The sequence below is a fragment of the Amphibalanus amphitrite genome, unplaced genomic scaffold (genome assembly GCF_019059575.1).
Source record: "Amphibalanus amphitrite isolate SeventyFive unplaced genomic scaffold, NRLGWU_Aamphi_draft 000759F_arrow, whole genome shotgun sequence".
NCBI classification, from domain to species: Eukaryota; Metazoa; Arthropoda; class Thecostraca; order Balanomorpha; family Balanidae; genus Amphibalanus; species Amphibalanus amphitrite.
Window position 1 is genome coordinate 294595 of NW_024882253.1, and position 13706 is coordinate 308300.

The window sequence follows — 13706 nt, forward strand, 5'->3', positions numbered from 1 at the left end:
CAGATAGGAGAGAACAGCAGCGACAGCTGGCCATCAGTGACAGTGGTGAAATGTCACATCTGGAATGAGCGAGTATCGGTAACGCAATCGTAGTCAGTACACCTCAGACGTTCTCATTTATGATAAAATGAATGCCAGATTCTCAGAAGTCCATTCCAAAACACAGTAAATTAAGTTATCAGAAACACCATTTATTATATCCGCATTGAAAATGCACGACAGATTTACTCCACCAAACACACATACACACACCACGATGAGTGCCATAGTTGTACACTGCAGACAAACCAAAGTACCAGAGAGAACACAAGTGGTCGAGCGCAAAGACGGAGACGAAAGATTACGTCAAAATCGGGCAGTCGAGTTCGCCTGATGAGCCTAGATTTGCCCATTATTCAGTGACATTGCGATTTTATACCAACCCAGATGGCCAAGTTGGTACAAATCAACAGCTGAAAACGATATAATCAGAATTGGACAGGAGCCACCTCAAGAACGCAGAAGAGACAGGACGAGGAAGGTTTGCTTGTGATGGTATAGGAATTGAAGGAACCAAATATGAGATCCCACATCTAAATACAAATGTACTAACGCTATCTATCCGATGGCGGCAGCGTTCCATTACCTCAGAGCCGAACGGAGGGAGCGGGGAGGATCGATGAAAGAGGGACACGGCTGGGCTGCACGGCCGCAGCGTCCATGCACACACACATGCTACCAATGAGAGCTGGTCGGTGGCTGATGTAGGCATCTGTCACACTAGCCGCGGACCCAGCCCGGGGCGTAGGACCGGTCACCGAGCGCCAAATGGTGATGGCGACCACTGGACCACCACATCGCCAACCAGTCCAGAGGAGACCCAAACAGAAACATCTCAAACAAATCAGTACAAAATATCTAGTGAAAACCAAACCAAACTAAAAACACTAGCTGAACCAAACCAAAATACCTCTAAAATCAAACGTATCTATGCGCCCGCACTAGCAGGGCGTCACATAACTTAACAACAGAGCGGCGGGGACCGGGCGGGGCCGGGGAGGGATGGAACCTCACCTCCCCGCGGTCCGGCCGGCCGTCCGCCGCTCAGAAAGGAACACAGCCATGGGTCTGCCCCCGGTTGACGAGCTCGGCTTCCTCAGACGCGCGACAGCTGGTGGAGGATGTTGGAGGGCAGGATCGCCTCCAGCTTGTCCAGCACGTACTGGATCGGCATGTACGACCAGCTGAGAATCTGTCGGCAAGAGAGAACAGCCTGAAACAATGCCTGCGGAACGCAAGTCCACATAAGAACGGGATACATAAAGGCAGTAAAAAAAGAAGACGAGAGCAGCAATGGAGAACTCAAAACAATGAATAACAGCACAAAACACGAGCACGTTTTCACCGAACACAACACAAAAGCTTGAACAAAAGATGGGTCTCCAAACACAGGCCCCGGCAATGACCACCACCACAGACCGGACCTTGACCATGGATGGATCACGGGCAATCATGGTCAATAGTCACGTAAAACAATGCACGGAACGTCACTGACCGTTTTGGCGACGATGCCCATGGGCTCCGGGTACTGGTGGGTAAGCAGCGCCAGGATAGCCGTGCAGGAGCACAGCGCGCCCGTGAACAGGATGAAAAACGGCAGCTCCTTCTTCGGGTACACGCTCACCTCGTGGAACGCTGAAGCAAAACGAGGGGTGTGCGAGTGAGACAGCTCAGTAGGAACTCCCCAGGAGAATGAATTATACAGAAACGGATGGGCTTCCATCTGGAGCTCAGGCTAGCTGTACAATGTACTGCAACAATTTTCTCTCTTCAACCACTTACGTTAATGAATAAAATAACCAAGTGAACTTTAAGTTATACATTTTATCAATATAATTGATGCTAAAAAGCCTCAGCCAACCAGACATTAACAGCCATGAGCACACCTCATCTTTGTACTCACAGGGCAGCAGCTCCCTGTCGGCGAACTCGGTGCTGTTGGGGTAGGGGAAGAACAGGTGTCCCTTCTCCAGCGGGTAGGGGATCATACGGAACGTGCCCTCCCACGTGCAGTGGAGCAGGTTCAGCGCCCCGTCCACCCGCTTCCAGTGCGGCAGGTGGAAGAAGGAGTAGGCGATGGCCTCGCTGTCACCGCGCTTCAGGATGTGCTCGGTGGGTAGGATGAGCGGCTTCATCTCCAGCAGGTACTTGGGCACGTGCGGGTTGAACTCGACGGCCCGGTGGATGGCCTCCACGGCGGCCAGCTCGGCGGCCGTCAGACCGCGCTTGGTCGCCACGTCCGGAGAGAACCTGTCCGAGGGAGCAGATGTTGAGCGTCACGTCACCACGGATCGAGCTCGGCAGTCAGCTCATCCGGCAATACTAGATAAAACGGAGGGTGATGGGTCAACATAGGCATTGCAACATAAGCATTGTTCACGGAGGAAACAACTGTAGCACAACTTTTTTTGTCGGCAATGACAAAAAAAAACTAAAAAATATCGTTTTTGTAAAAATAATATGAAAAATACGCTTTCCCAACCGTCTTCATTCGGCAAACCCACAGCAGTGAGCAGACCCAGCAATATTTTTTCACAAATTTTTCACTTAAAGAGCCCGCCCACTCTAGTCCCATCCACCTACTTGTCCGCCACGGCCCTGGCTTTGAGCAGCGCGGCCGTGTAGCAGATAGTGGCCGACTTGGGCAGGCTGATGTCGTCGTAGCGCGCCAGCACCGCCTGCGCGTCCACGTACGCCTGCGCCTCCAGCAGCGCCTCCAGCAGGTTCTCGTGCATGTTCAGCACCGACATCCACGGAGGCGACTCCTTCAGGAGCTGTACGGGAAAGGAGAGAATGTCAAAGAGAGGGAAAGTCTGATTCATGACAGGGCTATCAATTTTTAGCTCCTACGTACAAAACTACGCGAAACCCGTGTCAGCAATCGATTAATTATTATAACATGAACAAAATAAGACCAATTGTGTAGATTTTGAAGCTTCAAATCTGTCCACCACCGTCTCACACCTAGGGCAGGGACTGGGGAAAAACGACACAGAATCACCACCACACATGTGGCAAGGTGAAGGGAAGCTGGTGTGCGGTCACTCACGTCTCTGAACATTTTGATGGCCTCCTTGAGCCGGCCGAGCCGGCGGGTGCACATGGCAACCCGCCGCTTCACGTAGATCAGCACGTTCATGTCGCGTCCTGGGGCAGGGAGAACGGCGTCACAACGCTGCGACAGGCTATAAATGGCTGGCCACTGAACGGTCACAGATCTCGTTTAGCTTTACTACCAAATGGCTTTGTGAGTTAGTCAGTAGTCAGGTGCGAGTAACAAAGAATGAACAAACTTAATGAGTAACATCATCATTTTCGCGTCAATGTCTTCAGCCACCACTCCTTTCCAGTAATTATTTGTTTACCAGTTACCACGGAGACATTCCAGCAGACGGTGCTTCATTGTCATTCCCTTTTCACCGCTCCAAAGCCACCCATCAGGATCACCAAGCCCAGCCAGCCAGCCCACACACTCGTCAACTTACTGTGCAGACTCTCCTGTGGCGAGTTGCTGTCGCGATAGATGACCGTTTTGCGGAAGTTAGCCTCGGCCACGCGCAGTGCCTGTTTGAGGATACGCTCCACCTCCAGGATAGTCGTGCCCTCCTCCTCAGCCAGTAGGATATAGGCGGCCGCGCAGTCACTGCTCTTCTCCAGAGCTTCCTTGGCCAGCCGGATACGCGCCTCCGGGTTACGCTCTCGCCACGCCGTCTGCATGACTGTCGGAGGGTGATGGAAGGGGTAAGTGGTGGTTCAGACGACAGCGGAGCGAGTAGTTTAGTTTGAAGCTCTTATGAGAATACTGGTGGGCCAAACAATAAACAGTAAACACCCTTCGTGATTTTAGACCAATATGATATTCAACAAGGTGCTTGTCTCTCAAACATTGCGTAATCTCGTGGTGCGGCCTTCAACGAAAGCAAACAGCATAGCGGTAAGCAATCAAAAGTGCCGCTATTGATACTCCTAGTGGTAAGTCAGCAGGGTCGTACTGATTTACAGTGCGGGAGAAATTCAAGATTTGGGTGCTGCACTGAATACAACAACGCGTGTTGTTGGTACTTGTCTTTCACAATAACACCTCACAAGATGTTGCAAGTTTGCAACCTTTACTCAATTCGTGCTTCACATTCATTGAAACCAACAGACCGCGATCGCCTCTGTCCACTCACTTTCATACTCGGGCTTCCCCGAGTCGGCGTCACACGTGAAGAAAGTCTGGTGATCCTGAGCCGACAGGTTCATATCGTAGTACGTCAGTGGTTCTCGGTTTCGGGCCGCCTGAAACCGCTGGTACTCGGCGCCGCGAAACAAGTTCAACGGATTCCTCCACATTTTACATTCTGAAAAAAGTCCGTCATTATAAGGAACTTAGTATCTGCGCATCACGAACAACGAACAGGCGGTAAATACTATTTAATCATTCTAAGATAGTGCGATATCGTACGGATAACTAACAAAGTCAATAACACAATAAAACTGCTCTTAGCAACAACGGCTTACTCAGACATAGTACTGACTTTACGACTCGACAAAAAGCAGAATGCGAGACGAGTTCCACTTATAGAATAATGAAACCATCTGAGATGAAATACGGCTGGCGCTGAAGTGGCATGGCGAAATGGTGCGATAGATAACGGACACGCGCTATGGCTTGTTTGGTTTGTTTAGCTGATGAGTTTGCTCATAAAAATCCATCCAGAGCCTCTGGTCCTTACAACAAAAACGCCGATACTGTATTAATGGTACTTGACTCACTAGTCATGCAGTAAATTAGCTGAAATAAACACTCCAAATGCCAATCGTCAGGCGGTCAAGCCGCTCATCATATCAGGCGAGTGATGCTTTTTTGGTCGAAAGGCACTTGAGTGGCTAAAGTTCCTAACAATCAAGCAATAAATCTACCAGAACGGAGTGATTGCTAAAAAACTAATCACCAGTACGGATTTTGCAATGGAAGTAAAGGACGGAAATCTCGCTGAATTCGAAAATGAATGACTTCAAGGTACTGACTAAATTGCTGTCTTTAAGTGATCTGCATTTCTCCTTGGAACTAAGTGGGGATATATAAAAAAGGATTAGGTAGCACAGTTAAATGAAAAATAAATCCTTATAAAAAGGCGAAGATAAAAATACTACTACTTCAATGAGGTGTGGAGCACGAGCCCAACGTACACTTACACCAAACAAGATTATTGACAGCTAACAATTAAATGCTATCTCAACATAGGAATGAAATGAGAACACCCAAGAAGTGGCGAACGAAAAGAACACTCTCCAGTATCCACACCATTACTGCACCGAACACTTCAGGACACACTGTCCGTACATCCTGCATAGTTCTGCTATATCCGTACGCCCCGGAAACAGGATACGAAACGTGCCTCTATCATCGGCGGTTTCATTCGGCGACCAATCAGCTGCGGTATCCGGGTCCGCGACGCTCGCAGCCGCGGGGACGGGAGGAAAGAGACAGGGATGGAAGCAAAGAGAGGAGGAGGAAGGCTCGACGGGGGGAGGGAGAGAGTGATTATACGAGATACACAGGTCCACGTCGAGCAGTGGGGAGAACTACCATGGATCAGTCATCGGCAACACTTTGAAGGCTTCTGTAAAACGTGGATTTAGGCGGGAGCAAGAACAGCGGAGGCCACAGACGTCAACTTTGTGCACACTGCTGCTTGTATTCCACGCATTATACCTACTACGCAATCATTTAACGATATCCCGTCGTTTCCACGATATCCCGTCGTTTCCACGATATCCCGTCGTTTCCCTAGCCCCTACGTCTGCCCCAGTGCCTGTATCCACACCAAGCGCCTGTTCTGTTTCATGTTTCAATTACGGAAAGTTAGTTCACACCAGCCCCTATCGTTTCCCTCCCTGTGTGCGCATCCCCGGTATTGCTGCCGTCGTCTGAGCCTCCTCTTCCTTCCCTCCCTACCTCCACTTTTCCATACCTCCCTCTCCTCGCCAGTAAGTACGCACCTGGCGTCTGTGACTGTCCATCTCCGTTATTTCTGCAGTTGTCCGATCATCCCCTCCCTACCAACACTCCATCCCTCCCTTTCCTTTCCATACGTACCTGGTCTCTGCGAATGCCCATCTCCGGTGTTGCTCCCATTGTCTGAGCCTCCCTCCCTAGTCTCTCCCTCATCCTCTAGTCTCCTCCCTGTCCCTACACCCTCACCTCCCTACCCAGGTACACACCTGGCGTCTGCGACTGTCCATCTCCGTTGTTGCTGCCGTTGTCTGAGCCGTCCGAGCCGTTTGCCCCTGCGGTGGCGCCCTCAGTCGCCGGGTCCCCGCCGCCCAGCCACGGACTCAGGTGTGTCAGCGACACCTGCTCGATGAACGAGGTGCCGTACTTGCGGAAGTACCACCACTCGAATATCTGTCGGACACAGCGGGAGCGGCGGTCAGAAGCAAGCAGGTTAAGTAAGAAGTTCTTAGGTGTAACAGCAGCCAGTAGCCACACCATAACACCATAGAACACTCCAGGAAACTGTACCTAAGATATCGTAATAACGACGGCGGTACGGCAAAATATGCGGAGATGACGGCAGCCGTAATCAAAGTCGCCGAGTAATTGTTCAGTCAGTGCTAGATGAGAACGAATCAACAAAGTGAAAACGATGCATTAGTAAACCGACAGCGTCGCAGAAGCATCTCTGTGTGTGGATGTGAGCATGTGGGTGTGGGATAGAGCATTTACAACTGTTATGTTACATTCGTTGTCAAGGCGACGCAAATAATGTATTTACAATCACCAACAATGCCCAGTGCCCACCCACCATCCATCGTCAATCGTCATATGTCAGAAAAAAAGGTGGCAGATGTCAGCAAGGTTTATAAATCCAAAAAAAGGTCTGTCCATTTGTCGAACAATATTATCGACATAAAAAATACCCGTGACCTCAATGCAACAAATGTTTGAGCAGCTTAGCGGGAAGTGAGAACCGAGTAACAAAGGCGATCCCGGCGATAGTAATAGCATAAATGTACCAACTACCAACGATCAGCAATACAGTGCTGTCTGCAGTTGATAGCTGGCAGGATCCATTCAAGCATAAACAGACACTTCATGCATATTATACACATTCCGGGACTTGGGCTCGCGCCAATGCACCGGAGCGGGCGGCACGGTGGTATCACGTGATGACATTCCACAGACTGCCTCCCCACTCGACCTTAGCGGCTCGACTAGAGGTCCAGTGCACTATCAAGCCTTTTGATTTATCACTCTGTCCTTTCACCATACTCTTTCTCACCCTCCACCATACCTCTGCTAAGCTAGAGCTCTCCTCTCGCTGTACCGGACATGAGCCCGCCCCACCAAAAGAGAGGGTCACCAAGGTCCAAAGAACCAGGGACTCTCCACCATCCACTACATACTGCACCAGACTTCCCCTTACAACGTACTACAGCAATACGTCTTTTCCCTTAGCACCAGAGACACAAACAAAGCTCTCCACATCATCAAGCCTGCACTGCAAACCCACCATCCACCATGGGTGTAGGAGCGCCAAAAATATTGGTGAAGGATGCCACCTGAACCTTATGAAAAGGGACAGGACCGTGCCAACCAACACGCACAGTGCAAGGGGGGGGGGGCGAATTTCGCCAACCCCTGTTTTTCGAAGATATCTTACGCCCTTATCATCCCATTAACGTCAAATTTTCATTGCCTGCCTAAAATTGAATTGTGCATCTTGCCATGACAGCAAGATGTAAATCAGGGCCTCGGCTAAGGAATTTTGACTACTGGGGCAAATGGTCAAAGTGTGTTAACCCGCGCCCTGGGGAGGGGGGGGGGAGGTTTTTGAACACCCACCCACCCCCCCCCCCCCCTGTGGTTTTTCGCGGATATCTGAAAAACGGCGGCACCTTATCACCTATCAATGTTATACATTTTGTGAAAATTTCAGACCAGGGTCCTTCAAGGTCAGGTCACCAGGTCGCTACAAGTGACCTCACCTCATAAACACATCATAAAATGTTTCAATGTATGCCATAGACACCAAGTGACGGATCGCTTTGAAGCTTTCAGCAAATGATAAGTGCAACAGTATGTACAAAATTCGGAATTTTCATATCGGTGACCTAAGGTCGGGTCAATTTTGCGACCTCTAGGTATTATAAGTCAATGGGAGAAAATTCAAAACCGTCTTTTTCGGACGAAAGTCATTCTAAGCACTCTCAAACACTAAATTACAAGTAACTTTGGCACACTGAACATGAAAACGGCCCGTGACCCCTGTTTATGCCCCTGAGGTCATCTCAGGTCACGAATGGTATCTAACAGTTTTTTGCGACTAACTTTTGAAAGAGGCATGCTAGAGCGATGAAAACGCCTTATACCTATATGTTCAGCTCAACGATACAGATCCACTAATATGCAACATGACAATGTCCGGTCAAATCATGACCTTGACCAGAGGTCAAATTTTGACATGAAAAGTTGAACTTTCAATGTCAAATTATAGTTCATTCGATGCGTCTTGACAAGAGGAACACGATGTCGGTAAAAGAAAGCTCGTGCAAGGCTTGAGTCAAAAGTTATTGCAGAAAAACTGTTCCCGAAAAATCGTCTATTTTGGCAGTTTTTGCCCCCTGCAGGCAAAACCGTTGACGTTAGGTCAAATCTGAGCGAATTACTCAGAAAGGGCGTTAATAGGGCTATCGAATGCGCTTTTTCGTGGCGCTGTAGCTCTATTGCTTCCCGAGCTATGCGTTGGCTTCTTGGAAATTGTCGACATTCGACCTGGAAATAGGCGAAATTTTGCCTTCAATGACCTCTGGTGACCTGACCTTTGACCTGACCAAAAAGTGACCAAAGTGATTTCGTCATTATTTTTGGCGCTCTTTCGAACGCCGCCTTCCGCGTATCGCTACGTGGCCCAGGAGCCGAGTTAGAAGGGGGGTTCAACACCCCCCCCCCCAGCAGGGCGTGGAAATCCAGGACCCCAGCCGGGCGCGGGTTAAAGGGACACTCCCACCTTAACATTTTGAGTTGAGATAGCCAAATTGGTGGCCATGGCCTGCAAATACCGGTTTGGGCACTCACAACATCGAAAAATGCTTTAATTCGAAGATATGGAATTTCAAACTTGCAGTTTTCGGATTCTAAGGGGCTAATGCATTGCCCCCTTAGAATTTGTGACGTCAGCGGAGATCTAACGATTTTTAAATCTTAGACTAAAACCATCGTTAACACGTGGTGGTATACGCTGCTTTGCGCGCAACGTCTGCCGCACTTTAAGGCTGCCAAATTATTGCTTCCAAATAAAGTCGCTAGTAACAGGGGAGATCCCAAAAAGTAAACAAAAGTAAACGCCTAATATCTTGAAAACCAGTGAATATTTTCGGTGAAATTTGGTAGATATTCGTTTTCGCTCTTTCTGAGCCAAGGGACATCACTTTCATGCCAATTCATTAACTTTTTTGAAGGTAGGAGGGTCCCTTTAAAAAACAGACATTTGATCAACCGTCGAATCCAGTAGTTCTAAGCATAGGTAGGTGAAGACCCGCCCTTGCATTGTCCAAGATTGGTGAAGGATCGTTCACCAATCTGAAACTTTGGTGAAAGGTATCCTTCACCAAAGAGATACGTTGCTACACCTATGCCATCCACGCTTACCAGTATCAGTCCCGAGATCAGCGAAGACGTGCCGTGAGGGCCACGTAAAACTTGGGACTGAGCGTGCTCAAACTATTCGCTGAAACGGAACACAACGGGCGTCAGAGATCATCACAAGAGGGTAATAGGCCCAGAAAACCGAGAAAACAGACCAGGCCTTGGCTCTCTTGAGCGTTGGGCACAATACAGCCCGCGCAGATTCACTTCATATAAACGCAGCACAACACATCGAGAGAAGAAGCTAAAGCAGAGCTCACACCACTTCCTCCACACCGGACCGACCGTGCGCCGCGAGCTGATTCACGCAGTCGAGGAGCCGACCGAACACCTGCAGCGCGGGTCTGAGTATCTCCAGTGTTAACATCATCACAGACCTCCGACTCACACTGGGAAGGGGATGCACGATATCCACCGGGGGCCGGGTAGGGAGAAGGATGGTGTTGGTTACTTCTAGGAAGGATCAGGACGGCCGCGAAAGGAACGCACGCAATGGTAGACGAGACAGTAGCGCTGAAAGTACGATGAAGACTGGATAGTAACAAGCAAGGTACAGTATTCTGACACAGAAGACTCACAACATATAACTTCAGTGACAAGCATGACATGTGGGGCTTCATTGGGGCTCAGTCAAGTAGGATCAGATTTATCGTTCGTCGATATACCGCGGTAAAGAAAGAACTCTAAGCACTTTTCTTGTATTGCATTCTACTTTTTGCAGGTAGGAGAGAAGCCTTTCATTTATGACTTGCTGATTGAATATCATTGGCAGCTTAACTATTACTTTCATAGGTACTTTAGGAAAAAGACACAAGTCCCAGACACCCAATGTGACTAACACATATCCCAAAGATAATAGAGCAATTAAGACATCTTACAATTTTTATTTGACATGAATTTATACCTCTCTATTCTGATGAGTGCTGTCTAAATGAAATAAGGGAGTTAGAAAACACCATGGGTTTGAGGCAAAGGACTTCCATCAAATGTCCAAAATACCTGAGCTCCTATAAGGAATAAATATTATCCACTCAAAAATTTCACATTTACTGCATTGCAGCAGTAGGTATGCAAAGCAATGCTTCAGAAAACTACTTTATACTATAGGATGAGCACTTACCCATGTTCATTCCCAATCCTTGGTCTTCTTTACATTGCTGAAAAAACAATACCATGGTCAAGCAGGACAGGAAGAAAGATTATGACACATCACCATCAATGACCCATTTGTGTCACATCAGTATTGAAATCATACACAAACTACCTACTTATAACTAATGTTTATAATAGTAAGAGGCCAGCATTTAGTACATTCTGTATCACCTGGCTCATACAATATGATTACACAAAATAATCTGGCTTATACAATATGACCTTTGTTCAAACTACTACAGATAGGTAGTGGAATGTTGATTGGTGGGGTACTGGTACAGATAGCTGTTTGGTTTCCTGCAACCTTTCCCCAATCCCATCCCAAGGCCTTAGAAATAGGATAGGCAGCCCAATGACCAATGGTCATCTAGCAGGCTCCTGTCTTGACTCCAAAATTCAAAAATCTTCAAAACAAAACATGTTTTAAAACAAAAACAAATTGCTAATTTTAATATAAACATCATATATGTGGCTACATGTAAAAAAAGTCATGAGATGCCAAGAATAGCAATAATTGAGGAAAAATTAAATGTTTTACACTCTAATGTTATGGTTGAATGTGGCATCACCTAATTCAGCACCATTCACAAAAAACTGTCTTCCCCTAACATTAATAATCCCTCTCATCTCCTTTCCCTATCATCTGGTTGCACCTTCTACCTCACATGATCAATATGTTAATCAACTCCAACTAGGTACATAGGTACTTATTTGCCAGCATTAAAGTACCAATGAAATAAATCACCAATGGAGGCTGGAAGAAAGAGAAAAATTATTACAATTGGTAAAATGCCATAGCTGATTTGAAATTTGACAAATGAAAATCCTTATTCAGTCTTTATCGAATCAGAGATAAACTAAGCTGACTCTGGTGTAATCATTCATCTGTCAACACACCTCTGGTGGTATTAGTTTAAACTCACTGAAAAACACCATTTAGGTAGGGATTTTGGCTGTATCAAATCATGCCTCACAAACAGACATCAATGCTTAGAATTTAAGAGTACTAGACCCTCTTTTCAAACTATTAAGCTAGGAGTACCCCAAGGCTCTATGCTCAGTTGGGGAAACTACGAGGAGCCAAACAAAAATTGGATTAGCCAATCAGCGGCTGGAGTGGGCGGGGCGATGACCATATATGGTCATAAAATCAGACAACTTCATCTTTTCAATGCATTTTAGCATTCAAATGAAAAAATAAGGCATAAGAATGTTTTTTAACCACACAAGACCTACACTCAGCCGGTGCATAATTAACTGGCGGCTCTAAATCGCAGAGTTACAACGCAAGGTCAAACCGTGATTGGCAAATATGGCGGATTGAAACAGACGCGCCAAGAAATGTAAGCAGTACCGTGCTTTAAAAATGTCATTATTTTTATTAATTTGTTTATGGTTTTTCTAATTGTAGTTAAGTTATTATTTTAGAATTAAATATTTTTGTTTATTGTAATTAAATTAATTCTTTTAACAATTTTCTTTAAAGGAAAAGGGCCACCTTCGTGAAATATGAAGATATCGTTGTTTTTCATTTTGACATTATTATTTTTCATTTTCTTTTTAAAACTGGTGCCAGAAGTGCACAATTCGCGAAAAAGTATTTAAAACTATTTAACATATTGGTACTATGTTGATACTCTCTACGGCACCTACTGTATGATGGCATAGCGATGACGTCACACTCAAGCCAATCAGCGTTCAGAAGACAGACTCGTCGGATTGTGTCAGATAAGCTGATTGGTTAAAGCTGAGCTGGTTGGAGCTGATTGGTAAAAAACCAAAGCCTCGCCGCGGGTGGCTGTATTGTCGGATAAGAACGCATTCCTGGGATAAGGACGCATTCCTGGCGTATTTTCTTTTAAAATTGCCGATAACTACGAATGGAGGCCGAAATCGGCCGTAAGGAGGAAGACAGCCAGGTTTTCGGACACGGGCTACAAGATGGCTATCTCAGTTTCAATCCCCATGTTAAAGGTGGCCCTTTTCCTTTAATAAAACCAATCCATTTATTGAATGGCCAGCTGATTGTGACACCCAGAACCTGCAGAAATGCCGTTTTCCTATCGCCATTTTCGTGTCAATTCGCCGAATTTAATCAAATCACGCTAATTCCTAGTGGAAGATGGAAGCCTTTTCTCTCCAATAAGTGGACGCGATACCGCAAATACCTGCTTGTTATACCGTTTTTCACCCTTAGTAGCGGGGGCTGCATTTATGCCCATATATGGTCATCAAAAGTCCATTTATTGACCAATCCATTTTTTGACATTCGCCTCGTAGTTTCCCCAACTGATGCTAGGGCCCCTACTCTTCCTTATAAGCATAAATACCTAACAGTTAAAAATATATGCAATAAATACCAAAAATTGGAATGCCTTCTACATGTTGATTGAAGGATGAGGTGGGAATGCTCAAGAGCTACAAGAAAATATGAACAAGTAACTTGAAGCTGTATCCAATTCAATTTCAGTTTCAATTTGGCTTGAAGCAAACAAACTCACACTCAATTTCAATGTAAAAAGCACTTTTTAAAGGGTGATTGGGAGATAACCAATCTATATCCTGCAGCTTAAGGCACCCAATATCAATTACAACTATCAATATCAATTTAATTGCTATCCTTAATTAAAAACTTTCACAGATTTAGCTTGAGATTTAGACTCACCAAAGAAACAGACGCAATGTCAGTCAGTTGCTGATATCGATATCCTCTCACAATGAAGCAAAATCCACTGCAAACTGAAAAATTGAAATAGATTTAATAGATATGCAGCTGTTAATCGTTGATCCAATACAATATTGATGCAATCCAATCTTGATCCAATCAAGGCAATGCACCGGATGCAACTGTTCTGTTCAATTTCACTGTTTCTGGCTG

The 13706-nt window shown here is 46.4% G+C and overlaps 1 protein-coding gene across 1 annotated transcript; it reads right to left on the reverse strand.

Moving 5' to 3' along the window:
* Nucleotides 1-170: 170 nt before the first annotated feature.
* On the reverse strand, nucleotides 171-10043 carry LOC122365736 (protein ST7 homolog). Its single transcript, XM_043337208.1, is given in 11 exon segments — nucleotides 171-1231; nucleotides 1535-1674; nucleotides 1943-2289; nucleotides 2623-2813; nucleotides 3089-3186; nucleotides 3525-3758; nucleotides 4212-4382; nucleotides 6250-6433; nucleotides 9680-9714; nucleotides 9717-9758; nucleotides 9962-10043. Coding segments are annotated over 11 exon segments (1620 nt in total). The 3' UTR covers nucleotides 171-1135.
* Nucleotides 10044-13706: the final 3663 nt, after the last annotated feature.